This window comes from Eulemur rufifrons, chromosome 28 (assembly GCF_041146395.1).
Source record: "Eulemur rufifrons isolate Redbay chromosome 28, OSU_ERuf_1, whole genome shotgun sequence".
Classification (NCBI taxonomy): domain Eukaryota; kingdom Metazoa; phylum Chordata; class Mammalia; order Primates; family Lemuridae; genus Eulemur; species Eulemur rufifrons.
This window is the reverse complement of record NC_091010.1, coordinates 43,182,055-43,208,560: the sequence shown is the minus strand read 5'-3', so window position 1 is coordinate 43,208,560 and position 26,506 is coordinate 43,182,055. Positions and strand designations below refer to the sequence as shown.

The 26,506-nt window shown below is 38.6% G+C and overlaps 1 protein-coding gene across 2 annotated transcripts; it reads left to right on the top strand.

Annotated features, from left to right (window-relative positions):
- Positions 1-26,301, top strand: LOC138376338 (cytochrome P450 2C21-like). 2 transcript variants are annotated; one of them, XM_069460584.1, is made up of 9 exons: positions 1-195; positions 3,018-3,180; positions 4,527-4,676; positions 8,402-8,562; positions 9,778-9,951; positions 11,257-11,398; positions 13,682-13,869; positions 23,095-23,236; positions 25,396-26,301. In XM_069460584.1, the coding sequence occupies exons 1-9, from the start codon at positions 28-30 to the stop codon at positions 25,575-25,577; spliced, it is 1,470 nt and encodes a 489-aa protein (XP_069316685.1). In that variant the 5' UTR covers positions 1-27; the 3' UTR covers positions 25,578-26,301. The 2 variants fall into 2 exon arrangements, with proteins under 2 accessions (XP_069316685.1, XP_069316687.1); XM_069460586.1 differs by lacking the exon at positions 9,778-9,951.
- The last annotated feature ends 205 nt before the right edge of the window (positions 26,302-26,506 follow it).

Genomic DNA, 26,506 nt, shown 5'->3' with positions numbered 1-26,506 from the left:
TCAACTGCATTTACACAAAGCACATCAATGGATCTCTTCATTGTCCTGGTGATTTGTCTTTCTTGTTTGATTCTATTTTCTCTGTGGAATGGAAGCTATGCCAAAGGAAAGCTCCCCCCTGGCCCGACTCCTCTCCCAATTGTTGGAAATATTCTACAGTTAAATACTAAGAACATCAGCAAATCTCTAAGCATGGTAAGTATGATTAATTTTCTTTCAGTTGCTTGCAATGAATAAATAAGATAGCTCTATGGTTAAATAAAATATTGTCCCACATACCACTAGGCACACAGATATGATTTTAGAATATATACAGATTGAAAAGAATGAGATCTATTAACCCTTATCAAAAGTAGGAATCAACAGGTCAGAGGCAAATAAGTGTTTACTCAGGAATGGAGGTTGCAACCTGTACCACCCAAGAGGAATGATGGGGCTTACATTTATAGACATTTATTTAGATTACATAAGTTGTTAGTTTAATTTGTTGGTGGATTAAACAAAGAATCCACCATCAGTCATTAGTAGAAGGCTGTGTTTATATCAATTAATCTGGAAAAACCTATATACCAACTGTGAAGATTAAGACCAGTTTTCTTGTATTGTATATTGTTTAGAGCCCGGTTGTTCGTGAAGAAAATGCTTTCCACAGTTCCTTCGTTGGTCTGAAAGTTCTTCAGCAGTTTAACATGGAGTCAGTAGCCCAAGTTTGAGTCATGATGTCAAGCTGGAACAAGCTATTAGGTTGATGCGAAAGGAATTGCAGTTTTGGACCTTGAATTTTAAAGTACTATAACTAGGCTCAAAAAACATCTTTATTAATCAAAATAGGAACCATTACAGTCAACACATTTTGACAATGAGAAATAAGTTTGTTCATTCCTGTAGCGTAAAAATCCATGCTTCGGGATTCAACGAACTCTTGGAAAGCATTTTCTGCATCCTGCTGGTTGTGAAAGGGTTTTCCCTGCAAAAACCTTTTGAGTTGCTTGAAGAAGTGGTGGTCGGTTGGCGAGAGGTCAGGGGAATATGGCAGATGAGGCAAAACTTCGTAGCTCAATTGGTTCAACTTTTGAAGCATTGGTTGTGTGACATGTGGTTGGGCGTTGTCATGGAGAAGAAAGCTGTAGTGGATGAGATCAGCAGCAGACCACCAAACAGTGGCCATGACCTTCTGGTGCAAGTTTGGCTTTGAGAAGTGTTTCGGAGCTTCTTCTCAGTCTAGTCACTGAGCTGGTCTTTGCCAGTTGTATGGAATCCACTTTTCCTTGCACATCACAATCTGATCTAGAAATGGTTCATTGTTGTTGTTTACAATAATAGAAGATGACACTTCAAAACGACGATTTTTTTATTTTTCATGAGGCACCCACATCATGAGGCACCCACTTCTGGAGATTTTTCACCTTTCCAAGTTGCTCCAAATGCTGAACGACCATAGAATGGTCGACGCTGAGTTCTTCGGCAACTTCTCCTGTAGTTGTAAGAGGATCAGCTTTGATGATTGATCTCAATTCGTTGTTGTCAACTTCCGATGGCCAGCCACTGCACTCCTCATCTTCAAGGCTCTCATCTCCTTTGCAAAACTTCTCAAACCACCACTGCATTGTATGTTCATTAGCAGTTCCTGGGCCAAATGCGTTGTTGATGTTGCAACTTGTCTCTGCTGTTTTACGAGCCATTTGAACTCGAAAAAGAAAATCACTCTAATTTGCTTTTTGTCTAACATCATTTCCATAGTCTAAAATAAATATAAAATAAACAGCAAGTAATAAGTCATTAGCAAAAAACATAAAGTGAGAGATGTGCATTAAATGATTTTTAACATTAAAATGAGATTATAATTAGGGAAAAGTCAGTGTATATTCAGTGTGGGGGTCCTCTTTGGCTTGAGGTGGTTAGATCTGGATAGGTCTGGTTTCTTTGCAGCCAGGTTCCCTATCAGGTGGTGTCAGCATCTTGCTTCAGTGGTCTTGGAGAACATTATTCAAGAGGCAGACAGTTTGGCTCCCTCCTTATATGGGTATGGGCTGAATTCCAGCAGCTAGGAGGTCATTTGTTTTTTTTTTTCCTACAGTCAATTAGGTTGGGTCATGCTGTCCCATGTTGCCTTCTTTGGTCAGCAGTGAGGCCTGAGTCCTGTCCCTATACTGTCTCACAATGGCTAAAAGAAAATAGCAGTTAATTTTTATCTCACATAATGATTTAGAGGTGGGTGCCCATGGCATGACACTCTTCTATGAGGTCATTCAGCGAACTAGTTCTTGTCAATCTTGCAGTTCTACTGTCTTGTGCCCCTAGGCTGTCGTTCTCATTTGCATGGTCACAGTGGGAGCATCTCCATGCTATCATTTCAACCCATAGGTAGGGGAAGAAATGAAGGGCAAGCAATTACCTTTTGTGGAGTAGAATTTGCACACATCACTTCTGCTAACATCAGTTCATGGAAACTTTTGTCACATAGCCACATCTGGCTTCACGTGAAGCTGAGAAATGTCTATGACCAGGCTGTCATGTTCTCAGGTGTTATTAAAACTTAGAGGTCTCTGGTGCTAAAAAGAAGTATGGAAAATGGACAATGAGGGACGATTATTAGTCTACACATGGGGCAAGTTGGAAGGGCTTTCCTTAAACAGGAGGAGAAACACATTTATTGTAACTGTAGGAAGGAAGGAGAAACTTGATGTGGTTGGTTTTGCAGAAAAAAGTTAATAAAATAATAGTAGCAAAATGCATAATATAGTCCCTGTCACACAATAGAAACTCAATAAAGGATAACTATTGAGGATAATATTAGTATTAATAATGATAGCAATATTACTAATAATGTGATGTTAATTACCATTTAAATAATGTACTTTCTTATTAAATAACTGGTTCTAAAAGTTGCAATCTTTTATAACAGGTGGCTGAATATTAAAATGTCTCTTCAGTAAGAATTAAAAATATTTCTCTCATTTATCTACATTTCTGTTGTGAAATTCTCACTTTTCTTGCATCTTTTTTTCTTTTTCCAGCTAGCAAAAGATTATGGCTCTGTATTCACTGTGTATTTTGGCATGAAGCCCACCGTGGTGTTGCATGGATACAAAGCAGTGAAGGAAGCCCTTATTGATTGGGGAGAAGAATTTTCTGGCAGAGGGAGTCTCCCAGTATTTGAAGAAGTCACCCAAAATTCAGGTATGCTTCTCTCTGGGGAATGTGTGTGGGTTTGTAAGTTGCAAAGACTCCAGATAGGCTAAGAAATTGAGAAATTATAAGCACTTGGAGAGATTCATAAGACATACTTTTCATAATTCCAACATAAGACTATTAATAATTTTTGTATAAAGGAAAGCAAACCATCTAACCACTAATGTTCTAAGAATTTGTGACTAAAACACCTTCATTTTAAATTATGGCCAGTTAAGATAATGAGAAAGAGACAAAGAGAAAAGAGAGAGGAGGCAAGTGACTAAATTATACTATTCACTAAACATTTTGCCTCCTGAGTCATGGATACTCAGAGACTATTTAGGAAACTGGTATAGTATGCATGGAACCAACATAGGTTTGAAATATTTTCAGCCTCACTTTCAATCTTCTATTCTCAAATGGCATAGGAAGTATTGGAATCCAATAGAATACAAAGCATAAATCAAAGATATGCTTTGAAAAGATGATCATGGAGAAACACATGAGTATGGATTGGAATTGATATTAGAAAAAGCATTTTCTTTAAGTGCCTGAACTATTTCCCACTTGATTTCGAAGCTGGCCTTAAACTGTCCAGGCTTCTGGTGGATCACTGGGTTCTGACAAAAAGACAGAAGACCGGAATGGGGTCGTCTCCTCTGCATTGTTCTCGAAGAGGATTCCTGGACAAGTTTCCTATGAGCTTATTTTTCTCCTGATCTGGTCTTGACTCTGGAAGTCTGATGTTGAACTTCGTTGGTGTTAAGACCACATTGCATGGAAAGATTTAACAAATAGAAAAGAATGTTAAAATAAGAAGAATTATCTGTCAATGACTGCATCCCTTATCTGAGAAATAGGTTGTTAGGAGATTCCTTCCAATGCAGATGCTGTCTCACCTTCTCTTGAGAATTGCCTCCTCTTGTTGTTTCTGTAAAAATTCACTTGTAATCAGAAAAGCCAGCCCTGAAAATTTAGCCTATGAGTCAGACTCACCATGATTTACTGCTGTGTGATCACAGAGCAAGCATTTTCCCTCCAGGATTTTCCACACCTTTGTCAGTAAAATGGGGGCAAACCCCTCAGTTTACAGAGTTATTCTGAGATTTAGAGCAGCTGATGGGTCAAGAAGAGTTTAGTAAGATGTAAAATCAAGAGTCCTGACAGTAAAATATTAGGTTCGGTTAAGGGGGGAGGCAAGTGAGGTAGGGCTCAATGAGAATTCCTTAAGCTGACAGCACTATATTCACATCCCTGCTTCAGTGTCAGCATCATTTCCTGAGATGAGTACTCTCAGCTAGAATTATAGCAATGGAGGATAGGCTTCTCTCTCTCTCTCTTTGTCCTGCTAGGAATTGTTTTCAGCAATGGAAAAATATGGAAGCACACCCGGCGTTTCTCCCTCATGGTTTTGCGGAATATGGGGATGGGGAAAAAAACTATCGAAGACCGAATTCAAGAGGAAATCTCGTATCTGGTGGAAGCGTTAAAAAAAACCAATGGTGTGTATTTCTTTATATAATTAACAATAATAGTTTGAGTAGAATAAGTGCTATTACAAATAGACTAAAAAAAGATATGATGACTCAAGTACAACAGTTACTTTTTGCTCATATATTAATAATAGTAATAAGAGGCAAGGTGGTCAGCATAACAGCCTTTTCAGACACCAGGTTGATAGGGGCATTGATATCTTCAACATCTGGCTTCCGGTGTCACCCAGGCTTCATCTCTTTGTGTGGTAGTGGAAGGAGAAAAGAACAAGGAAAAGAGCAAATAGTGTTTGGGCCAGGCAAAGAGGTGGCACAAAACTTCCCTCGTGTGCCATGGCTACACGTTAGTAACAGGGTCACACCTAATTGCAAGAGGAACTGGAAAATGTGGTTCACTCTGTGCACAGGAAGAAGAGGAGAACATGGATTTTGGTAATTAGCCGTGGCAGCATTAACTTGAAAAATTTAGTAACTTTTCTAGTAACTACTTGAGAAACAATACAGAGACTGCCAAATTCTCCCAAAGTGCGGGGCTGCAATTCAGCTCCCGTGGAGGAGTGTGTGTATGAAGAGAGGGAGCTAGAGCAGCACAGATCTCTGCAGTGTGTCGATGTGTGTATGCCCACGCAGGACGGGCAGAGGGGATGAGGGAGAAAGGGGTGGGCAGGAGACCAAGCAGGGAGGGGTAAGATCAGAATCATAAGATGTATGTAGCTTTACAACCTCAATATTTAAAGGCTCTTAGAGAACTTATTATTCTCTATGATGAATTGACATTGTGTTTTTAAATCAATGTTATGTTATTGTCCAGATAGGATGTTTTTCTTTCCTCCTCCTTCTCCTCCTCCTCCTCCTCCTCCTCCTCCTCCTCCTCCTCCTCCTCCTCCTTCCTCTTCTTTCTTCTCCTCCTACTTCTTCTCCTCTTCCTCCTCCTCCTCCTCCTTCCGCTTCTTTTTTCTTCTTCTTCTTTCTTCTACTTCTTTTTTTTTTGCAGACAGAGTCTCACTCTGTTGTCCTGGCTAGAGTATAGTGGCAACATTTTAGCTCACTGCAACCTCAAACTCCTGAGCTCAAGCGATCCTTTTACCTCAGCCTCCTGAGTAGCTGGGACTACAGCCACATGCCACCATGCCCAGCTACATTTTTTTCTATATTTTGTAGAGATGGGGTCTTGGTCTCACTCTTGCTCAGGCTGGTCTCGAACTCTTGAGCTCAAATGATCCCCTGCCTTGGCTTCCCAGAGTGCTAGAATTACAGGCAGGAGCCACCATGCCTGGACAAGACAGGCTGTTTTCTATTTTATGAATATTTTGCTGCTATTAATATTGCAAATATTTGCATGACCTGGTTTCTTCCTAATTTCTGTACATGGAGTTAGAGTGTTAGTGAACATTGTTTGGGCTTTTGATACATTAGTACCTAGGTATTGAGGGGACATTTGACAGAAAAGAGATAAGAACATGTGTATATTGTTCTATAAACTTATTTTTAAGTATAATATATTGAAAGAATATTTTCATGTGTTTAACTTTTAAATGTTTTTCAAAGAACATTATTAACCAAATAGTACAGTAGTTGTCCATTATTTTGGACATACCATAGTTTATTTAACTAATCGTCTATTTCAGCCAGATGGGTTTTTTTCCCAGTCTTTGCTGTTATTAATATTAAAAAGTGCAATCCATTGAATTATTGCAAATCTCTGACTACTTTCTGAGAATTTTGGAAATAGAATTACTAAAGCAATGAATATTGGGTTCTGATACATATTATCTGGGAAATGATTTTGTGGATCAATTTATATTTCAAGCAGAACTTATTGGTTCACCTTTTCCCATAGTTGATCTCAGCTTCCTGATCTGTGATCACCCAGACTCTGCTTGATGCCACCTGATTAGGGGACCCTCACACTCTTAGGGAAGCCCATTTCATCACTGGATAACTCTAACTGTTGGAAGTTGTTTTCACAGGTTGAACAGAACTGTTTTTTTTTCTTTTTTCTTGTAACTTCTCCTTTTTGATCCCAGCTAGCTTTTTCCTTCTGGAGTTACAGTGTTGTGGTTGTCACCAGACAGAAACAGGAGTGATCTATTAATACCTTTCATCCAAAATCTCAGATGATTTCAGATGTTGAGATTAATCATGCCACACACACAGCCCAATAGGATAGGAAAGTTTTATGATTTACATAATGCTGCTTTCTATGAAGAGTTGAGTGACTCCCAAGCATGTCCAAGAATGGCCTGAGAGAGCAGGGAAAGGACACTGGCAAGAGTTTTTATTTTTTGTGGGTTTTTTTATTATTTTTATTTTTTATTACAGCATATTATGGGGGTACAAAAGTTAAGTTACAGATATTGCCCTTGCCCCCCCTTCCCCCCTGAATCAGAGCTTCAAGCGTGTCCATCCCCTAGATGGTGCGCATCGCACTCATTATGTGTGTATATACCCATCCCCTCCCGCCTTGGCATGAGGTTTTTATGGTGGTTAGTGGCGGGGCTGGGAGGAGGATTCCTGTGTGCAAGCCAGGGTTTGTGTGGCTCAAATTTCCTGCTTGTGCCAAAGGAGGGAGCAGTTGAGCTTCTTTATCAGCAGGTCTAGATGTGGGTAGAAGCGAAGAGGTGGGGTGAGGATTCAACACTTCCAGCAAACATCAAAAAATAGAGTCATATTCTTTTTTATATTAATATAGAGAGCCTGTTTCCAAAGCTGTAAGATATTTTTTGAATTATCTGAACATAACTCCAATTTCTCTCATTATTCTTCTCCTCTATAAACACACCCAATTTTTTCAACTATGTTTCATAAATTACAATTTCAAGTTTCCTCAGTCACTTGATTTTCTTATTGGGCTGCTCAGCTTTCTGTGGGCATCACGAGGAAGTATCCACACTAAGAGCTAAATTCCACACATTTAAAGAGACACACACGCAGAGAGACACATACACATTTATGTATTTTTATTTTATTTTTTTTTTTGTTGAGACAGAGTCTCACTTTGTTGCCCAGGCTAGAGTGAGTGCCGTGGCGTCAGCTTAGCTCACAGCAACCTCAAACTCCTGGGCTCAAGCAATCCTCCTGCCTCAGCCTCCCGAGTAGCTGGGACTACAGGCATGCGCCACTATGCCCGACTAATTTTTTCTATATAGATTTTTAGGTGTCCATATAATGTCTTTCTATTTTTAGTAGAGACGGGGTCTCGCTCAGGCTGGTCTCGAACTCCTGACCTTGAGCAATCCACCCGCCTCGGCCTCCCAGAGTGCTAGGATTACAGGCGTGAGCCACCGCGCCCGGCCTACATTTATGTATTTTTAAAGACAGGGCCTCACTATGTTGCCTGGGCTGGCCTTGAACTTCTGGGCTTAAGCGACCCTCTTGTCTCAGCTTCCTGGGTAGCTGGGTCTATAGGCACACACCACCATACCTGGCACTATAGATATTTTTAAATGATCTCTTTTTATTTGTATTATTTCTGGTGAATTAAAAAAAATTTTGGAAAATAATGCAAATAGACTATTTGGGGGAAAATTAACAACTGGACTGGATCAGACGCTTTTGTTTGGGAAACACAATAAATTTTATTTTAGGCATGTGGAGTTTATAGTAGTGACATGTCCAGATCGTTCTTATTCTTAAAAAAATCTTTGAAGCCAACCTTTTCCAATTATTTGGAACAGTCAATTTAAGATTTATATGAAAATTATGTACTAACTCCTCATTTCTATTGTTTTTAGCATCTCCCTGTGATCCCACTTCCCTTCTGTCCTGTGTTCCCTGCAATGTGATCTGCTCTGTCATTTTCCACACTCGTTTTGACTACAGTGACCTGAAATTTCAAACCTTGATGAAGCATTTTCATGAAAACCTTATGATTGCAAGCACCCCTTGGATGCAGGTAAGGTCAAGGTTCTACTCAAATGGGTAATAATTTTCTAGCTAATCTATTGCTCTTGCCTGCCTCATTCCTCTGCCCTATTTAAAAGTGGCCAAGGTAATATTTATCAAACTATCATTTGTAAACCATTAGTGAGTTACCAAATCAATTTAATGTGTTGAAATGAAATTTAAAACATGAAATAACATAGAATAGAAAGAAAAATGTAACTTAGAGTGTTTCATTTATAGTCAAGCATTTTTTTGAGAAATTTCTTTTTCTGATTTTTATATCTATAGATAGAGAAGACAGTAATATAAAATGTGTTTCTTACTATGGCACACTGTCAGAAAATGTTAGTCATCTATGGTGTACAATCATTAACAACTAAAATTCTGTATAGATCATAAGATCATGATGTGTCCCACCTGAGAAGGACCTCAGAGAACAAAAAGTCCAACCTCTCATTTTTTGGAACAGAAAACTGTGACCCAGAGCTATCAATCATAATTTCCAAAGTAACCTAATCAAGACAATGCGTGAGCTAGGTCTAGAATCTAGATTCTCTGATTCTGTAACTAGTTGATTCAAAGTGTTAGCCTGAACAAATTGCTTTGGTGCCTACCAAGGGTATTAAGTCATTAGATACACTCTAAAGCAGAGTCAGTGATCTCTAGGAGCAGCAAAGACCAGATGAGTAAGGTAAGTGTGAACATTTCTGAAGTGGAACATGCATAAATTACCAAAAAAATGCTAAGTGATTCAGGCAGGTCATTAATCTTTCTGATGTACTGTTTCTTCATTACAACAAAAGAGTATGAGCCTCCATATGTTTTTAGATGATTCCCTTGAGAAATATGTGTAGGGTAAACTGTTAGGAACACTGGGTTCTAGCTCTGATATCACTAGTTTGGTGTCTCAGAATTATTGACTAACCTTTCTGAACCTCAGTGTTCTCATTTGGAGAGAGGGGACAGCAGTATTAAGTTCCTGACTTCCTTCAGAGAGTTGTGGTTAGGAAATGAATGTGAATGGCTTTGAAGTTGCTTTATAACCTGTGCATACTGTAACTCTAGCGACTTATTGGTGCTCTCTCCTTCAAATTTCAAGTGTGTGCTAGTGCAGAAAACATGTCTTATCCATCTTTACCTGCTTAGCAGATAGCAAAGCGTCGACACATAATAAAGGCCATAATAAATGCCTAGTGAATTAACGGAAGGTTCTTTCTTCTTTCAGCTCTACAATGCTTTCCCTCTTTTACGTTATCTCCCAGGATGTCACGAGGAGTTATTTAAAAATGTTGCTTACCAAAAAGAGTTTATTTTGGAGAAAGTAAAACAGCATCAAGAATCTCTAGACATCAATAACCCTCAGGACTTTATTGATTACTTCCTGATTAAAATGGAAAAGGTATTTTAAAGTGCCCCTGATTTGGTATTTCATCTTTGAGAGTGATGTGATTCATAGATTTGCTCTGTTTTTCCTGGTGAAACTGGGATATTTCATCAGGAAATGCTCTTTCCTACAGATGTAGTCGTTGCTTGGGCAACCTGTTGCTTGCGTAAACCATATTGAGTGCATCAGAATATTTCTAAATTGTCACTGAAAAAGATTTGGCATGTTTTATATTTACCATGTTAAAGCTGGTTATTTAGTTGGGGGCAGATCAACACATACACACACACGCATACACTCACGTACATATATTCAAGATTGATGATAACATATCATGGTACATAGAATAAGTTCTTTGAGTGGAAGATGCAACGAAGGAACACAGGAATGGATAGGAATCCAGAAAGGCTTACCTTTAGAAAAAATCTAGATGAGGTAGGTTTTGAGGAAACTCTGGCTTAGATTAACAGGGAAGACAAAATAGGTCTAGGGAATGATAAGTGTAATAATCAAGCATGTGGAATTTTCAAAGAGGTTAACTTAATTGCAATTGAGGAACAGTGGTGGGTGTAATGACTGATGGGGTTGGGAATAGTGAGTGATGTAATTTGGGGGTAGGCATTTCCAGAGGGTCTGAATGAAAAATTTAGACATGATAAAATAGACAATTGATGCTAGAATTGACAGTGATTAGCAGTGATGGCTTAATAAAAATTATGTTTGAAAGAAATTATAGGCCGGGCATGGTGGCTCATGCTTATAATCCTAGCACTCTGGGAGGCTGAGGCGGGTGGATAGTTTGAGCTCAGGAATTCGAGACCAGCCTGAGCAAGAGCGAGACACCATCTCTACTAAAAATAGAAAGAAATTATATGGACAACTAAAAATATATACAGAAAAAAAAAATTAGCCGGGCATGGTGGCACATGCCTGTAGTCCCAGCTACTTGGGAGGCTGAGGGAGGAGGATCACTTGAGCCCAGGAGTTTGAGGTTGCTGTGAGCTAGGCTGACGCCACGGCACTAGCCTGGGCAACAGACTGACACGCTGTCTCAAAAAAAAAAAAAAAAAAAAAATTATCAAGGAACTGATTGGCTCTAGTGGGTGAGAAAGTGAGGGATCAGAAAGGACTTGGAAGTTTTTAACTGTGATTATATTGTAACCATTTGAAAAAATCCTAACGATTCCTCTAACTTTCCCTACAGCTATAGCACACCTCAAAGTCTGGTTTAACTTGTCAGATACTGATGTTATATTTAGTAATTCTCTGTTACCTGAAAAGCTTTTTATTTATCAAGTAATTCTAACATATCATTGCTAGGAAAAACACAATAAACAGTCAGAATTTACCATGGACAACTTGGTCATTACCGTATGGGATATGTTTGGTGCAGGGACAGAGACAACGAGCACCACAATGAGATATGGACTCTTGCTCCTGCTGAAGCACCCTGAGATCGCAGGTATGATCATACGTGATGGGAAGGGTAAAATTCCAGGTAGACATTGGCAGACAATACTGATAACCATCCCACCCTTTACCTGCCTGGACAATTACAAGAAAATTTCTCATCATTAGTACATTAACCTACCTTGGGATGGATTCAATTCAAACTAGACCATAATATAAAAAAGAATGAAATAATTAAACAACAGAGATTTGAAGGGCAGAGGTCATTAATCTCTCTGCTCTGATGCAGTATCTTTGATTTGGGTTGGGAAAAATACAGTAATAGGGTTGTCTTAGCATCTGGGTAGAACTAGCTTCTCTCGTTCTCCAAAAAGATCCACTCAAGTATGCTTTCCCTGTCCAGATAAATATATGTTTGTTAAAAGATACTTCTACCCAAATGCATTTGCAATGTAGGGATTCACTCAACAAAGTTACAATCTTTCTCCATCAAAAAGAGTGACTCTCCAGTAAAAGAGTTATACCCAAATAAAAAAATTCTTTTTCATATACCCTTTGGGTAAAAAAACTTTTCTTCACAAACATGACTTCTCTTTCAAATGCAACTTCTCTATTGTTTCTACCTCTTGATGTTTCCTTCACTGCTACCTCATGTTTTGTGATTTGGTGCATTTTTAGTATGATTAAACCTTATGAAGCTTATCTCCATGACATTAGCACCAAATTTTTCCACTTTGTTTAAGGTCCTTCTGCCCTGCCATTATAAATAGCAGATACTTTCTGAATAGTGTAATTTAGAAACATAGCCTAAAAATTCCTTTACTAGTGCACATTGTGAGTTAGGGTGCTTCTTGTTTCTTTCCCATGACACAGACTCCCTCAGCCAAATAACTTCTCTAACTCTTACAAGACCTATGTTGATTATGACTAGAAGTCGTATACGACATTTTCCTCCAAACCTTAAAATCTTGCACACATTGCAAAAGCCCTCTGTGTGTCATATTTCCCTGTCACTTCCATTTTTGTTTTCCATTTGGATTTTTTCCTAAGTCATGTCCATATCCATTTCCTTTTTCTTTCTTTCCATTTTCATTCCTCACTGGGCTGTTCAACTGAGCATTCCGATTTTAGAAGTAGTTTCTGACTACTTTCTTTCACCACTCTCTTCTAGATGAAAGTCCAGCCTCTCAACCTGAAAAGGTGAAATTTAAAACTTGCCTGAAATTCCTCTTTATAGCTATCACACCACAGAATTTTCACATGCTCCCTTACAAAGACACATTTTTTAGGTAAATAAATGAATACTATTTGACCAAATTAGCAGCATGGCATTGCTACTTTGAAAAATGGGTTATAGACTCTTAACAGTGGTGGCTTCGAATTCTGACTCTACTAGTAGGCAGCTGTGTGACCTCAGACTCAGGATTACCTCCCCATACCGCTGGTCCCCTATCTATTTAAGTGGGATAATGTGGGAAAGACCATAAAGTCTCTTGGTATCCTTAGGAAACATATTTACTTCTTTGGACCTGTTTCTTTATAAAATACAAAAAATAATGCCTAAAACATATATTTTGAGGAATTATAAAGTAATATAATGAATAGTGCAGAATGTCTGTCGTATATTACATTCTAAATAAATGTTAACTTACTTTTTGTTTCTCTGTGCTGAATCAACTAAGTGTTCTGTTTATTAAGCATTTACTGCACTGGGTAGTTATTTTTTTTAAATAATTTTAATTTCAAAACATTAGGGGGTATAAGTGTTCTTGTTATGTGGATGAGTTTTACAATGCTGAAGTCAGGGCATTTAGTGTGCCTGTCATCAGAATAGTGCACGTTGTATCTGGTAGGTAAGATTTATCCTTCAGCCTCCTCCCATCCTCCCCACTTCTTAGGTTCCAGTGTCCTTTACACTGCTTTATGACTATGTGTATGCACTGGGTAGCTTCTACCCTCTTGAAACTTACACATTAAAAATAAAAATTGGCATACACAAGGTGGTTAAACAACAAGGTCATTAGTGAACCTTCAAGATCCTAGATCTCTGAGTCTACGAAGCAAAAGTACACAAAATAGAAAATCAGAGTGCAGAAATGAGTCTCATGGTTCAATTGTGTTTTATATAATACATGCATATATTTAAGTCTCTAATGAGTTTTCAATTCACCCAGGGAACTGAAACTCTGTTTCTTTTTTTCCCTTATGGAGGTAGTGTCACAAAATTCCCCCATCTCCCCATTTCCAACTTGAATGAGACAATGATTAATGGGTCAAACAAAAGGTACTTCAAGTCTAGTCTGCTTAACATTAATTCTGATTCCTGCCTGGCCAGCTAAAGTCCAGCAAGAGATTGACCGTGTGATTGGAAAACACCGAAGCCCCTGTATGCAGGACAGAAGCCGCATGCCCTACACGGATGCCGTGGTACACGAGATCCAGAGATACATTGACCTGGTCCCCACCAATTTGCCCCATGCAGTGACTGAGGACATTCAGTTTAGAGAATACTTTATTCCAAAGGTGAGAATATTTTATCTATACTCTTCCTTAGTAATCTAAGGCCATCATTATCATGGTGGTAGAACTCTAGATTGCCTAACCTTCTACAGGTGTGGCAGAAGCATAACTCGGGCACCTCACCCTCTGACTGCATCCTCCTTTCCTTCTAGTTTGTTGATACAATTTTCTAAATATAATAGTGCTTAGACTTTCACAGGATTTTTAGTAGATTCATAGCTCCACACTCTGTCTGTCCATTAGCCCAATCTGTTGTCCACTTCCCTGCTTTGCAATGTATGTTTTATTACTCTTACCAGTTAACCAATATCCTATACCCCCACCTCTCTCCATACTGTTTCACTTATTTGTAAAAAGTCCAATACAAAAGTCTCCTTCCTCCTGCCTGCCTTTGGGCTACTGATCCCTGTTGCAAAAAATCATGCAGCCCAGCAGGTTGATATTAGTATCATCAACCCCAAGTGTATGGGTATAATTTTCACTAATGTCAAATGTACTTTCAGTTGTGCTCAACAATCCTGCCTTATAACCTAACTCAACTTGCCTTACCATGCTCCACAGTGACTCTCTTAGCCTTAAACTCTCCTCAAACTTCCAACTCTCCATTATCTTCTTTTTCTCAGGTGACCAGCCCTTCTGTCTGACAGAGAAAATCAGAGCCATTGGAAGGAAACTCTCTCAATTCTCTTCCTTTAGATCTACACACTTAGCTATATCCACAGCCTTTGGATTCTCTTTCATGTCTATTGTTGTTAAGGAAGGGTTCTCCTTTTATCCAATAAAAGCCTTTCTACCTGTGGCATGAATCCCCATGTGTCTGTTTTTATGCTAGTACCACTAAGTTTTGGTTACCATAGCTTTGTGGTATGTTTTGAAGTCAGGTAGTATGATTCCACTATTGTTCTTTTTGGTGAAGATTGTTTTGGCTTCTTGGAGTCTTTTGTAGTTCCATACGAATTTTAGCATTGGTTTTTATATTTCTGTGAAGAGTGTAATTGCTACTTTTACATGGATTGCATTGAATCCGTAGATATTTTGGGTAGTATAACATTTTAGCAATATTGATTCTTCTAATCCATAAACATGGAGTATATTTCCAGTTATTTGTGTCTTCTTCAATTTTTTCAATGTTTTATAATGTTCATTGTAGATATATTTCAGCTCCTTGGTTAAATTTATTTCTAGGTATTTTTTTGGGAGGCGTACTTATTGTAGATATGATTGCTTTCTTGATTTCTTTTTGAGATAATTCACTATTATAGAAACACTACTGATTTTTGTATATTGATTTTATTTCCTGCATTATACAAATTACTGAATTTGTTTACTAGTCCTAATAGTATTTTGGTGGAGTCTTTAGGGTTTTGTGTATATAAGATCATGTTATCTGCAGTCAGGGCCAATTTAACTTCCTCTTTTCCGATCTGAATGCTCTTTATTTCTTTTCTCTTGCTCTGGCTAGGACTTCTAGTACTATACTGAATAAAACTGTTCAAGTGGGCATCTTTGTCTTGGTCCAGAACTTAGAGAGAAAGCTTTCAGGTTTTCCTTATCCAGTATGATGTTGGCTGTCAGTTTGTTACATATGGCCTTTATTATGTTGAAGAATATGAGAGTTTTTTTTTTTAATCATTAATGGATGTTGAATTTTATCAAATACTTTTTCTATGTCTATTGAGATGATCATATGGTTTTTGTCCTTCATTCTGTGATGTATCCCATTTATGTATTTGTGTATGCTGAACCATCTTTGCATTCCTGGAATGAATCCCCACTTGATCATGTTGAATTATCTTTTTGATGTGATGTTGGATTCAGTTTGATAGTACTTTGTTGAGGATTTTTGCATCCAAGTTCATTGGGAATACTGTCCTGTAGTTTTCTTTTGTTGTTGTGTCATTGTCTAGCTTTGCTGCTCTCACAGAATGTGTTTGGAAGAATTTCTTCCCTTTGAATTTTTGGAATAGTTTTAGAAGAGTTAGTATTTATTGCTTTTTGAAACGTTTGGTAGAATTCAGCAATGAAGGTATTTGGTCCTGGCTTTTCTTTGATGGGGGATTTTAAATTACTAATTTGATTCTGTTACTCATTATTAGTCTGTTCAGATTTTCCACTTCTTCATGATTCAATCGTGGCAACTTGTATGTGTCCAGGAATTTGTCTATTTCTTCTAGGTTTTATAATTGGTTGGGTTGTAGCTATTGATAATGGTCTCTAATGATTTTTGTATTGCTGTGGTGTCAGTTATAACGACTCCTTTTTCATCTCTATTTTATTTGAGTCTTGTCTCTTCTTTCATAGTTATTCTAGTTAAATGTTTTTTCATTTTTGTTTATTGTTCAAAATCCCAACTCTGCTTCATTGATCTTTTTTTCCCTAGTCTCTATTTCATTTATTTTGGTTCTGATCTTTCTATTTCTTTCCTCTAATTTTGGATTTTTTTTTCTTTTTTTTTCTAGTTCCTTGAGTGGCGATAATAGGTTGCTTCTGTGAGATCTTTCTATTTTTTAACCTTGGAACTAATTGTTATAATCTTCCCTCTTAGTACTGCTTTTACTGTATCCCATAGGTTTTGGTATGTTGTGTTTCCATTGTCATTTATCTCAAGAGATTTTTAAATTTCCTGTTTTCCTTGAGTCATTGGTTGTTTAGGAGCATGTTGTTGAATTTCCATGTATTTGTATAGTTTTCTAAGTTCTTTTTGTTATTGATTTCTGGTTTTATTGTGTGGTAGTCAAAAAAAATACTTGATTTGATTTCAGTTTTTAAAAATTTGTTGAGACTTGTTTTGTAGCCTACTGTATATTCTATCCAGGAGAACATCTCATGTGCTGTCCTGAAGAGTGTGTATTCTGCAGTTTTTGGGTGAAATGTTCTATAGATGTCTGCTAAGTCCATTTGTTCAAGTGTGTACTTTAATTCAAGTGTTTATTTGTTGAATTCTTGTCTGGATGATCTGTCCATTGCTGAAAGTGGAGTGTTAAAGTCCCCTACTATTATTGTGTTGGAGTCTATCTCTCTTTAGATCTATTAAGGTTTGCTTTATATATTTAGGTGCTCTGATGTTGGGTGCATACACTTGTTATATCCTCTTGACAAACTGACCCCTTTGTCATTGTCCAGTGACCGTCTTTGTCTCTTTTTACAGCTTTTGATTTAAAGTCTATTTTATCTGATATAAGTACAGTCATGCCATGATATCCATGTGGGATTGGTTCCAGGACCCTTTGTGGATGCCAAAGTCCATGCATATTCAAGCCCCGCAGTCAGCCCTGTGGAACCAGCACGTACCAAAAGTTGGCCCCCTGTATTTGTGGATTTCACATCCTGTGAATACTGTATTTAAATTTGTGTTTGATTGCAGATATGGAACCTGCATGTACAGAGGGATGACTGTATTTAATGAAGAAAAATCATGTATAAGTGGACCCATGCAGTTCAAACCCTTGTTCAAGGGTCAACTGTAGAGCTACTCCTGCTCTCTTTTGGTTTTAATTTTCATAGATTATCTTTTTATTTCCCTTTAAATTTATTCAGTTACTCTATGTCTTTTAGTTGGAGAATGTAATCCATTTATGCTTAAGGTATTTAATGATACATTATGGTCTTACTACTGCCATTTTGTTATTTGTTTTCTAGGTTTTTTTGTAGTTTCTTTCTTCCTTACTCCCTCTCTTGCTATCTTCCTTTGTGGTTAGGTGATTTTCTCTAGTAGTGTGTTTTGAATCCTTGATTTTTATTTTTGGTGTATCCAATAGGTTATTGCTTTGTGGTTTTCATGAGGCCCACAAAACACTTTTACTTGTTATAACATCTTGTTATAACTAATTAATTTAGGCTGATTGTAATTCAACTATGATGCTAAAGGTAGGAAAACAAACAAACAAAAACTAAAAAGACTCTACACTTTAACTCCATTGACCCCCACATTTGGAATTTTTGATATCCCACCCCATTTTACATTTTTTATATCACCTATCTCTTGTCAAATTACTGTAGTTATTGCTATTATTATTTTAGAGATGGAGGCTCACCATGTCACCCAGGCTGGAGTACCGTGGCAGGATGATAGCTCACTGTAGCCTCAAACTCCTGGGCTTAAGTGATCCTCCTGCCTCAGTCTCCCAAGTTGCTGGAATTATAGGTGTGGACCATTGTGCCCAGATAATTTATTATTTGTAATAATTTTGTCTTTTAGTTTTTATACTAAAGATATAAGTGGTTTACACAATGTTTACAGTATTACAGTATTCTGAGTGTGTCTAGATATCTACTCATCTCAGTGAGTTTTATACCTTCATGTGTTTTCTTGCTACACATTAGCATCTCTTTCTTCCAGTTTGAAGAACTCTCTTTAGTATTTCTTGTAAGACAGGTATGATGGTGATAAATTCTCTGAGCTTTTGTTTATCTGGAAAGGTCTTTATCTTGCCTTCATTTCTGAAGGATAGCTTTGCTGGGTATAGTATTCTTGGTTACCATTTTTTTTCCTTTGGTACTTTGAATATAGCATCCCACTCCTCCTTGTATGGTTAGATTTCTGCTGAGAAGCCTGTTGCCAGATGAATTGAAACTCTCTTATGTGTTAATTACTTCCTTTCTATGGCTTCTTTCAGAATCTTTTCTTTGTCTTTGACCTTTGAATGCTTGATTGTGGCCTATCTTGGGGTAGACTTATTTGGAGTGAATCTAGTTGCTGCCCTTTAACCTTCCTGTATCTGGGTATTTGTATCTTTCTATAGCTTTGGAAAGTTTTTTGTTATTATCTCTGAATAAACTTTCTATTCATTTGGCATTCTCAAATCTTTCTTGAATTCCCATAACTTGAATATTTGCTCTTTTGATGCTTTCCCATAGTTCCCATAAGCTTTCATTATTCTTATTCATCTTTCTCTTCTGACTATATATTTTCAAACAGCCTGTCTTCAAGGTTACTAATTCTTTCTTCTGCTTTATCAACTCTGCTGTTGATGGCCTCTGTTGCATTTTTCATTTGGTGTATTGTGTTTTTTGCTCCAGGATCTCTGTTTGACTTAAAAGTATTATTTCAATCTATCTATTAAGTTTACTTGATGAATTATAAATTGTCTATATTTTCCTGAATTTTATTGGGTTTCCTTAAAATAGCTATTTTTAATTTACTCTCCACGAGATCAGACATCTCCATCACTTTAGGCTTAGTCTCTGGTGCCTTCTTTGTCCATTCAGTGAGGTCATGGTTCCCTGAATTCTCTTGATGCTTGTGAGCAGGAAGTGATATCTGTGCATTGAAGGATTAGATGTCTATTCCAGTCTTCACAGTCTGGGTTTGCTTGTGCTCATCCTTTCAGAGATTCTAAGTGGGCTAATTATTATATTCCCTGAGCCTGTGGTCACTGCTGCTATTTCAGCACTAGATGGTGCCCTATGCCCAGGTTTGCCATGAGTGTGTGGTTAGTGTGTTGCCACTTTTTCAGAACTAGAGGGTACCTTAAGCCCTGCTTGGGGCTGGGACAGTTCCAGATACTCTGTCCATGGTCACCAGCAAGGGTTATGTGCTGTGGGGCACTGCCTGACATGGGGCCTTACTGTGGCAGGTCTCGTTGCAAGCAAGATAGCATCTCCTATCTACTTCCCGCTCCTTCCCCCAAACATACAATGCCTCTCTCTCTGCTGTGCTGTCTAGGGGTTGGGGAAGGGATGGAAAAGGCAGTCCTATGCCACTACAGCTGCCATAATGCTGGGTCATGCCAAGAGACCAAAACTGCTGTGACCAGCACAGCACAGGGGTACAGCTAATGCTCATGCTACTGTGGCCTGCCTGCCACTGAGGCTCAAGGTTGTGGGAGACAGCAGGCAGTGATGTAGGGCAGAACACAAGACTGTCCCACCAGGGCCACAGGTGTCCATCTGGTGCTGATGCAGGTCCAATGACTCTGTCAGACCTTGTTTGATTCTTCCTGGTGTTCAGTTTCACCCTGGGAGAGCCAGCACTGAGTTTCAAGGCAAAGTTCTGCACTTACTTCCCTCTTATTCCTCCCAATAGATGGAGTCACTCTCTGTGTTGCATGTCTGCGGTTGCGGGAGGTAAAGTGAGGGCAGTCTTTTGGCACCAAGGCTGATGTTCAGGTGGGTCATACCTGAAGCCCACAACTTCTGGGACCAGTGCAGCTGAGGACATGCCCCAGCCCATGCTACTATGGCCTGCCTGCCTGCTGAGATTCACTCACGACACTTAATACTCTTAGGGATGTCTTCCATTAGAATACATTCAATTCCCGCATCAGTGTGGTGATAATCTCCTAGTTTCTTCCTCTCTCTGGGTAGTTATTCTCCATATTCTTTATCCTGTAGAACTTTGGTAGCATTTTTTGAATTCTAGGTTTGCTAGAGATAAAGTTTTAGCTTCTGTCTGGAAATGTCCTTCTATTACATTATTGTTCTGTAATTTTTTGGGGGTGTAATGTCTTTTTCAGGTTTTGGGGTTAGAATTATGCTGGCTTTATTAAATGTTTTGAGAAGTGTTTTTCTCTTTTCTGTATTTTCTGAAAGAGTCAAACTCAAACCTCTGAATTCTCAGTTTAGTTCTTTTAACTTTAGGTGAGTTATTTGGAGTTTGCCCACACTTGTCTAACTCAAGAGCTAGCCAGAGATTTGAAAGTGCTCATAAAAAGAATTTAGGGCTTCTCCTCTCTGGCTCTCTCTTTATCCCCTTTCTCTTCAGGTTCTGTGTGGGGTGAGGTCACCGAATGATTTTTGGTTCTTCAAGCCAGTGAGACTGAAGACAAATTTTAGTCATCCAGTATTTTGCTGCCTGGGGCTTGCCCTCAAAATAAAATCATGAAAATGGAAACTCACCTGCTACCATTCTCTTTTTTCAAGTGTCTTCTGTGATGCAGTACCTTCATGTTTTTGGTAATCCTCCAGTGTATACATATTTATTTGTGAGAGTTCTTCCAATAGCAGCTTCTCAGCAAGTACCCTATTGATATGTCTCTAAGTTCACTAACCTTTCCTTTTGTGGTCTCCAGTGCTATTACTCCCATCCAGTAAGTTTTCATTTTTGCTCTTTTTAATTCTAGAATTTCTATGTTTATAGTTTTCATTCCTCTGCTGATATTTCCCATCTATTTCCTTATTATTCTTCTGTAGTACTTGGGATATATTCATGATATCTTCTTTACTATGGATATTTCACATATATTCCCTTATAATTGTTCCTTTAAATACTTGGATACATTCAAAATATCTACTTTGAAGTTCTTGTGTGATAATCCTGCCATTTAGGATTTCATGGGTCTATTTCTATTGATTGGCTTTTTTCTCTTATTTTGGGTCACATTTCTTTCTTTTATGGGTCTAATAATTTTTTATTGTATGCTGAACATTTTGAATGATGCCTTTTGGGGAGTCTGGATTATGCTGTCTTCCTTTAAAAGGCATTGTCTTTTATTTTAGCAAGCAGTTATATTACTGACAGATGTTTATCATTCTGTTAGGCTTAGTATAATTCTTTGTCATTGTGGGTTAATTTCAATTTTAAATTTGGTCTTTGGGCCTGGCCCTTAGTCCAGGGTAGAGTTTCTTAGTCCAACAGTTTGGAATTTTGGGGGTCAGCACAGAATATCTGAGGATACAAGAAAGTTTACTCTGTCCTAGCTGAGATGGAACTTCAGCTCCATCTGTTGCTATACAACATCTGGTACTTATCTTCAGTTCTCAACTCTCCAGCAGTCATACTCTAACAGGCTTCATGGAGTTTTCTACTGCACATGAGCCACCCAACCCACAGCCATGGGCTTACAGAGAAGGGTTTTGTACACTTTTGAGATCCTCACTATTTGTGGATTCCTCCCCCTGTACCCTAGAATTTGTCTTTGCAAATTCTAGGTGCCAAATTTTGATCTCTGTTTTCTTAGCTTGAAAATAACACCACTTTGCTTGTCCCTCACTACCACACATAGTGGGAGGAAAGTGTTCCCAAGTCAGAAATCCAAGGTGCTTATGGGGACTAACTTCTCTTTAGTAAAGTGTTGCAATCCTGGATTGCCTCTTGTGTAATGACGAAAAACTCTACGTTATAAATGTTTTCCAAATTTCTATTTGTTTAATTGTGAGGGCAACTCCAAAGTAGTTACTGTGTCATAGCCAGAAGCAGATGACCCCACCAGCCAGAAGAAGTGTTTTATCACAACTTAACTTTATCTGGAAGCCCATTTGGGGGCTGAACCTACAAGTTTCCTGTACTTCATGCTGAGGGTGTGTTCTAAGTTCACCCGGGCAGGAAATGAATCACAGGAATAGCTGTGTTACTAGGAAGAGGGTCAGGAGGGACTGATACTTCTTCTTCTCTTTCATTTATCCACATTTATCTCCGCTACCTAGTAAAAGTATGGCCTTTGTTAAGATCCCAAACTATTGTGAATGTAATCATTATCATCATATCAGTAATGAAACCCTTTCTATTGAGTATTTTAACATGTGGTAATCTTTGCATAAAAAAGTATTTCCTATATTATCTCTTCTTACGTTCATAAAAAACTAACACAAACATGTTATTTACATGTTACTAGTGATGAAAATGAGACATTGAACTGTTAAACAACTTAACTATGGTCACAGAGCTAAATTTGGTGGAGAGAACGATTTTACTGATTCTGAAACCTAAACTGTAACTCACTATTATTTCTGAGTTTCAGAAAAACCTACTAGAAATTGAAAATTCTCTGTCCTTTTCATAAGAATATGTGAAAATTCAGTTGAAGGAACTTAGTAGAAGAAGGGGATACTTATCAGTTTCTCATCTTGATGAGAAAATGAAGTTTTTCACAACCAGGCCACTAAACTGCTGAGTTCTGAGGAAGGCTCATAACTGGTTGTTCTAAAGGGAATGAGCTGGATTTTCAGTCGTATCAGCGCTCTTAGAAAATACTGCAATTTATTCGCCAAGAGCAATGTGCTCCAGGGAGCTTCCTGGTTTTTCTGCAAATACATGTTGGTGTCACACTACACACTGGTGAAGATGGCCTTGCAATCAAAGAACAGTGCCCTGGACTGGCCATTATATGATTTAACACCTATTGAGCTTGGTTAATAATTTGTTCTGTGATATGGAGCAAATAAATTCTCCTTTTTTGTGTCTCAATCTCCTTTTATAAAACTAAAGGATTAGATAAGGGATTTCTAATTTTTTTTTCAAGCTTCATGACCTTCTTTATAATCTGCTTTATCTCTTTCTCTTTCTATCAGGGAACAAACATATTAATACACCTGTCTTCTGTGCTACATGATGACAAAGAGTTTCCCAACCCAGAGCAGTTTGACCCTGGCCACTTTCTGGATGAAAGTGGCAGCTTTAAGAAGAGTGACTACTTCATGCCTTTTTCAGCAGGTAAGCTAGCTTTCTTTTTATTTCTACATCAGAGGTTAAGTGAGATGAGGAAGCACTTTTGTGTGGAGGGTATTCTGGGATGGGCAAATTATCATTTGTATGAGGCCAGAGACACCACTCCCAAAGTCCTGGGTGTTTCTCATTGGATTGGTGGCTATACTCACTGATTCTGCTTCCTGACCCCCACTGAGTCCTCAAGATTTCCTTGTAGAGCTCCAATTCTAGAAAGGCTTTTCTCATCTACTCCAAGAGGCCAGTTCACTTAACAAATGTTACTGAACACCTTACAGGTAGCAATCCCATCCTCAGATCTAGGGATCCAAGTGTGAACAAGAAACAGATCTTCCCTCTAAGAGAGAGGAAAACAAATTAACAGGCAAAGAGACTCCAGTGTGACAAATGCTGTGATCGGGGCTTTTGTGTGAGCCCAAAGAGAGGAGCTCCTGACTCTGGTTTTTTCCCCAGGGGGCAGGACCAGAGAAGTTGGAGGGTAAGGGAAATTTTCTTTCAGGAAGTAACATTTGCATATCGTCCCTTGATTTGTAGGGGCCCTGGAAAGAAACAGGTGGGCACACTCCAAAAGTTTAATTAAAGTGAGTTTAATGAAGAGACTGTTTTCAGAGGTGTGGGCAGGATAAGGGAAGAAACAAAGCATTGTAAAGTACTCAGGACTAACATCAGCAGGGAGATGTTACCATCCTAGGCCAGAAGGGACAAGGGAAAGGGAGTGTTATTGGAACGTGAACAGACCTTTAGCCAGGAGAGAGTGGATGTAGGAGAACCATCTATATAGATAGGAACACAGCCACTGCCAAAACTGCGGCCTGGCAGGGTGGGATTGAGGAAATAGACACTCTGACCTTCTCAGCATCTAATCTTCTGAATTTACTCAGCACCCAGAAGGGAACTAACTTCTGGGTTAACGCAGTCCATAGAAGTGAGTTTCCTGGGAACAGTTAGGCACAAAGGCAAGCAAATGCAGAATGCATTTGGAAGGAGGAAAGAAGCGAGAGGAAGATTAGAGAGGCCAAAGGACATTTCCCACAGAAGTAACTGAAACAGAGAGAGAAATAAGAGATTTGCTCCTGAGTATTTAAGAAAATAAATATTGAGCAATCCTTATGATAGTGATCCCAAGATTATGTACCACGCCCAGGGATAATCTCAACAGGAGCCACTGCTGGGCTGCTCCTTGTCTTCCTTCCTGTATTTTGGAGTCCCCTGTTGCATAATGAGCGTGACTCAAATTCCTATTCATTTCACATCGTTTGCTGGCCTGCCTTTTGTCTTGTCACTGTGAGTATTACAAGATAGATCTAAGGGCTTACCATAAAAGTTTATATTCCAGTCTGTGAGAAAGTGAATAATTTAAATTTCATGTGAAGTGTACTGTAGTAGCATTAATGAGTGTTGTGGAAAAACAGATAAGAGTGTGAATTGTATGCCCTGAGCACCTCAAAGAAGTTTGCATGGAATAAATGAAGTCTGAACTGAATCTGGAAGGATATATAGGCTATTGGCATGCACAGTAGAGGGGAAGATCATTCCAGATAGAAGAAGATCTGGAGTCTGAGATAAAACTTGAAATTGCCAATTTGTTTGGGGCGTGGTGTAGTTAGTAATGGCTGGGATGTGGGGAACTGGTTGGAAGGAATGGAAAGAAATGAGACTCTAAGAATTGCTTTTGGCCAGTTTGTGACATTTATTTTTCATACCTGGGAATTCTAAGCTCTTGAAAATTTTTAAAGCAGTTATGTGAAAAGATTAAGATTATCATTTAGAGTACAGACAAGGAGAAATAAATCTATTATTTAGTACTAGGTCAGACATAGATTGAAAAGTAGATACAGTGTTGTGTATTGTTCCAGTTGGGATAGGAGAGTGTGTGTGTGTGTGTGTGTGTGTGTGTAGAAATATGTCAATGGCAAGCCTCAGCATAGCAGTTCTAGCACATACAGAAAAGATGTTTTCATATAGTATGCATACAGAAATATGTGCTGAGGAAATGAAGGAAATCAGGTTTGGGTATAAATAGAAGCAGCCATAGGTTAATTAGTCATTCATTAATGTATTTCTTCATTCCCTATTTATTTAAGCCTCCCTGTGTGCTAACTCAGAAATAGAATTAAATGAAAAATTAATTCATATGTCATTTTTAGGAAAAAGAGTTTGTGTTGGAGAGAGCCTGGCCCGCATGGAGCTGTTTCTAATCCTGACCAGCATTTTGCAGAATTTTACCTTGAAACCTCTGGTTGATCCAAAGGACATTGACACCACCCCAACTGAGAACGGGTTAGGTTCTGTACCACCCTTCTATGAGCTCTGTTTCATTCCAGTCTGAAGAAAGGGCAGCCTACCGAACTTCAGAGCAAGACCCTCCAGCCTCATCTGAACAAACCAGACGCTTTCTGACCTTGTGCCAGCTATTTATCGTCCACCTCTATCTTAATAGCAGGAATGTCATCTCTGAGCCCTGTCTCTTCTAATTTTCCCCACCATTCAAATTTCCCAGCATAAAATAAAGCTCCCCTTTTCATCTCCAATAAGATTCTCTTTTTGTAATAGAACCCTTAGATCATAAGCTCCATCTCATTTGCACTGTATACCAAATGGAAAGTAGACTATAAATGTTAGGGTATAAGGTTAGAGTGTGAGTTAGTGTATGCGGGTTTTGAGAAAGATTTCTCCAGACAGAAATTAGGATAGAAATAAGAGATTTATTTACTTTTCCCAGGCAGAAAACGGCCAACACAGTAGTGAAGGAAGTAGAGAATATTGGTAGAGAGAACCAGGTATTCGGCCTTTTTGTCTAGGGGGAGGTTGTAAATTAGCAGGATATAGTTGAGAAACTGCTGTGTCTGCCCCTTTCTTTAATGCTGGTGGTGAGCTGATAGCAGAAATGGCAAGGATGTCAAAATCCAGGAGTTGCCTACCACCTCTCTTTGGAGATGGGATTAGCACAGGAAATGTGACTCTGCCCTTGAGATATGGCCTAAGCCTGAGAGTTGTGTCCTGCTATTCATTCAGGAACTGCAAGGCTGTAAAACAAATTCTAAGAAAGGCAGTTTCTGGTGAATGTAAAGAGAACACATTTCCTTTCTGTTTGTTAGGCTGTTTTCAGATGTAGTGAAAATGGAACCCTGCAGGTGCCAGTAGGCTAATCAGCTAGGGGGAGAGGAGGAGAGAGAGAGAGAGAGAGAGAGAGCGCGTGCACAAGTGCCAGCACAGGCAGGGAGAGAGCAGAGAGCTTATTTTCTTTACTATTTTTTT

What these genes read in the sequence shown, in the direction of transcription:
- LOC138376338 (XM_069460584.1), top strand. Translation starts at nt 28, where the DNA reads ATGGATCTCTTCATTGTCCTGGTGATTTGTCTTTCTTGTTTGATTCTA. An exon ending in CAAGCACCCCTTGGATGCAG is followed by an intron (nt 8,563 to 9,777) that starts GTAAGGTCAAGG and finishes TTCTTCTTTCAG; the next exon opens with CTCTACAATGCTTTCCCTCT. An exon ending in GAAGCACCCTGAGATCGCAG is followed by an intron (nt 11,399 to 13,681) that starts GTATGATCATAC and finishes CTGCCTGGCCAG; the next exon opens with CTAAAGTCCAGCAAGAGATT.